The 4,305-nt window shown below is 37.0% G+C and overlaps 1 protein-coding gene across 1 annotated transcript; it reads right to left on the minus strand.

The window, feature by feature from the left end:
• Positions 1 to 1,229: 1,229 nt before the first annotated feature.
• On the minus strand, positions 1,230 to 3,387 carry LOC133722600 (uncharacterized). The gene is made up of 2 exons (XM_062149476.1): positions 2,137 to 3,387; positions 1,230 to 1,753 (listed from the first exon to the last, which is right to left on the minus strand). Exons 1-2 carry the CDS (start codon positions 3,169 to 3,171, stop codon positions 1,682 to 1,684), a joined length of 1,107 nt encoding a protein of 368 aa, XP_062005460.1. The 5' UTR covers positions 3,172 to 3,387; the 3' UTR covers positions 1,230 to 1,681.
• Between the last annotated feature and the right edge of the window lie 918 nt (positions 3,388 to 4,305).

Here is a 4,305-nt window from a genome sequence, read left to right on the forward strand (position 1 = left end):
CATGATGCATCAGCCATTGACTTCTCTGACGTGGCCGTATAATATTACACCCACCGCCGTTGACTGTCCATTAAATACACCCATACATCACACCATACCCACAGACCCATCTAAGGTCCCTAGACCCTAGTTCGTAGAGCCATGATCCCCCGCCATCCTCCAATAGTAGTGAAAACCCAGAACCTGCCAACCCACTCTCCGCACCCATACACATACCTGCACAAACTCCACCATCATCCTCCTTATTACTAATTTGGATCATATTCAACGTTGTAATCATGCAATTGTATGATTAGAATTTAGAATAAAATGAAGTACAAAGTAATTGAACAAATATATATATAGTCACTTGTCAATTGATAATCAAGTAAATAAAAAGAAAAAAACGTAGTTGTCAAAGAAGTGTAGAAGAAGAGGGGCATGCCGAAAGGTGCAAAGAACAAGGCAAAGGAACTTAAGGTTGTGCAAGCTTCATCTGTGAAGAAGTCCCCGTCGAAGCGGATTAAGAATTCAAGAAAGGAGGAGAGGTTGGTGAATGGCCTGCCAGAATTCACCATAGTGGAGGAGGTCAATGGTTCTAAGTTCTAAGCCGTCGAAGGGTAAGGAACTAATAGTTGCATAATAGGTATTTTCCTAGAAATAATTGTCTATGCTTGTAAGAATATCTTTATGAGTCTTGTGGAAATGTTTAGCTTTAGCGTACCACAATTGCGTACTCGGCGTATATATATTATCTATACTATTATTTAGAGAAGAGACTTTGTTAGCCAAAACTGAAAATTTTGACAGATTTGACCATGAAATATTAAAAAACTTTAAGAATAAATTAAATCACAAGGATAAATAGGACAATTATAAAATAGATTTTTATTAAGAAAAATAAAAAGAAATGATTCCACAACCCTCACTTTTCTCTCCCACTATTTTCTCTCTGCAATAACTAGTCGTGAATCTATTTCTTCTGCAATAACTACCCACTTTTTTTTTTTGTTTAAACGAAAATTTTTCGTACACATGCAAAATGTGATTTCAGACTAGTATTATTTTTACTACTATAAATGGAGGCCCTCTTTTGGTGTCAAAGAGTTTCACCAAATTTTGAAGTACCTATACTACCCTTCAATAACATAATTATCAAATTAAGTTAATAGAATATAAATAGATAAAAGTGTAAAAGTGTAATTAGCCAAACTACCATTATTTTATGTCTAAAAAATAAATAACAACTATTCTTTGTAATCGATCTATTTTTCATTAACATCATAATATCACTAGTGAGAAACTCGGGCACATTGCTAGTAGTAATAAAACATAGCCGCATAATGGGTTAACTGGTGCTGGAATAATTTCTGATTTATTTGTAGCTTTAATAGTTTACACACTCAACAAAATACACAGATCGACATTTGAAATCATTCATGGGTGACACAATCAATCGATCATGTATAGCCCGAACCCTTAGGAGCTTGTGATGTTCTTGTGATTATTCTTGCACACTGGAATTATGATATATTGCCTCGACTGAATTAATTCGATCACAGAAAGAACACTACTGCATTAAACTGAACTTTCCATCTGCTATCCTCTTCAAAGACAGTTTTGTCACGAATAAAGTTAGGTGAACCACTTTCTTGGGATCACCTAAATGACTGTATTTCACTTTATGTGGCAGCTGATATAGTCAGATATTTCTTTCATATCCCGGATTGCAGCACCCAGAGAGCATCTGGAAAAATGAAACGCTTGACTCTTGCTGCAAACATGGAAAAGAAAACATCAACAAACAGAGCACAAGAATTTGCAGTTCGGGAAATTACTATCAGCCAGGCAATTATAAGGATTTTCTCTGCAACTTTTAATTAATTAGCTAGCAGGCTTAGACACTCACAAAGCCAGAAACCAAGTAATAAGGTTTTGACTTTTGAGCAACTAATAAAAATATAATGACTTGGAACCCAATATCTTGATGGCCAAAAAATGATGAAACAAATAATCTTCCCTTGTTATTTCGAAATAAGAAATAAACCCTACAAAGAAGTCCAACATATTAGTTCATTTAATAGGGAGATTCATGGACCAAGATAAGAATAAATTGAGATATCATACAAAGTTTAATTGGTATTTAAATTAACTTACAGTATCCGATTTAGTACTCTGATTTCCGATGTTTGACCTCCCCATGGTTTCACTTGGTTTTCTCTTCTTCTCTGGGCCTAATTCCTTCCTGGTAAGTGTGTCACTTCGAGTCAAGAATGCTTCATTCATTTTGTTTTCTGGTCCTACTTTATTGCTGACCTTGCTGGACTGAAATGTTCCTTGGACTAATTCAGCAGTACCATTTGGACCTTGACGACCACTTTCTTTCCTCCCTTCGTTTTTCTGAGCATAGGGTGAATTAGAATAGGACTTGGCCAAATCTATGGAAAAATATGCATCACTAAATTGATTACTCGGAGTCAGAGTCGTGTCTTCAGAGACAGGAGCTGATGAATCTCGATACAAAAATTGTGGTCTTGGGTTCTGAGCGATGGTATCGGGCATGTTTGCTTCTGTAATCTGATGTGATCCACTTCTTACAAATCCATGCCTTACCAACTGCAATAGCTCCTTGCCTTCAATATTGTAACTTTGAGAACTGTCAAGAAGTTTTTGATCAGAAATGCCACAAGAAAGATGAGCATCAAACTCACATATGTGACACCTATAGAGCCATCCATCATAAGCAGGCTCACTGCAGATATCGCAGCACAAATCGCAGGGGGGCAAAAATGACAATTTTAACGCGTGAGGGTGTGATGAAGTTGCAATAGAGAAAGGCAGGATGGAGCACAAGCTATGGTAGTAGAGGCCACATTCCGCACAATGATAGTAAAAGCCGGCAACATGCTTTCCACAAGCCTTGCAATTTATAGCTCCTTTGCTTGAAGGTGAAGCATGGAGATTCAAATAGTGGTTTGGATGTGCCGGGTGGCGAGTTTTTCGAGGCATATTGTAGCAAACTTGGTGTAGGAAAAATGGGCATTTTCTGCAGCTGTAGTAGTCCTTACCGGGGAGTATCATCAGATTGCAGCCTGCACATGTATTGTTTTGCTTGGGAGGTGAATTGGTTTGCTCTAGTGAATGTTCATGGCTAAAGTGGTAAAAGTTGAGCTTCTCTTCCACTCTTTCCATTGCTTTAATTTGTTTGCTCCTATCTGTCTCAGGCAATCTCTTTTCTGATTTGAGATTTAAGTGTTTGGCTTTCAACTATTTCTTGAAATATCCGCACCCGGACCTCCTATTTTTGAAGCCAGTTTTAGGCATCATTGGCATATTACATGTTCTTTTGCAAATTCCAAGGCTATGTTTAAAAGGAGTAAGATTCTTCACCGTTTCAGGCACTTCAGAAATGTTTCTTTGGCCGGCAGATGTGTAGTCCAAATCCAATGATTTTTTTTATTAAGATTGAAGATAGAAGAGCAACAATGCTCTCCATCTCCCCTTTATTTCAAAAGAAAGAAAATGAAACACATAAGGGGGGGGACGTAAAGACTTACCCCACAAAAGCAAACGGAAATCGAAGCTAACTCTAACCCCAACTAACGAAAACGAAAATTGGAAAGACCTAAATAATCTCTATTACATAACGATGAAACAAAATCTGGAGGGAAATCCCACCAAACCAAACCTGCCGAAGAAATACCAAAATTTGCAAAAGCATCTGCAACTTAGTTAGTCCAAATCCAATGATTGATAAGAGCGAGTGACATTTTTGCACCATTTATCGTCGAAGGTTTTTCAAATGAAGATAACTTGCTACCCTTTCAAAGCTAATATATTGCCCTTTCGTCGTTATTTTAATGGATCGAAGCACTTTTCTTATAGGGTTCTTACATTTGTTGGCTCAGCAATATGAAGGCAAGGCTAGGTAGCTTAGAAAGAGTCATGTCAAGGGATCATTTTTTTTTTCAAGGCAATAATTTTTAAAAATTCCCAAATAATAGATTGCGGGCTTTCAAGATGTCTATTATGCTTTCTGAATTTTCTTTGCACATTTGAACATCATTACACGAACTTTTACAAAGATATTGATGCACGAGCAACTTTGACGCAGACGGATTGATAACTAGGTTTACCAGCAATAAACCTAAGCAAAAGGGTTCTGGAGTCCACCAGAGATAAAAAGAGAATAATCTCAATTTTATTGATAATAAGATAAAAGATGCGTTCTACAGCCTTAAGGCGGCTTATTTATAAGAAAATAAACCCTAGAGCGACTAACAATGAAACCCTAAAGCCCATGGGTAAAAACAAAAACAACCCAAA

Source organism: Rosa rugosa, chromosome 7 (assembly GCF_958449725.1).
Source record: "Rosa rugosa chromosome 7, drRosRugo1.1, whole genome shotgun sequence".
Classification (NCBI taxonomy): Eukaryota; Viridiplantae; Streptophyta; class Magnoliopsida; order Rosales; family Rosaceae; genus Rosa; species Rosa rugosa.

Excerpts from the sequence above, each read along its gene's own strand:
- LOC133722600 (XM_062149476.1), bottom strand. The coding sequence starts at position 3,171 with ATGGAAAGAGTGGAAGAGAAGCTCAACTTTTACCACTTTAGCCATGAA. Across the intron at positions 1,754-2,136 it reads AGAGTACTAAATCGGATACT|CAAGAGTCAAGCGTTTCATT; the intron begins GTAAGTTAATTT and ends CCATGTTTGCAG.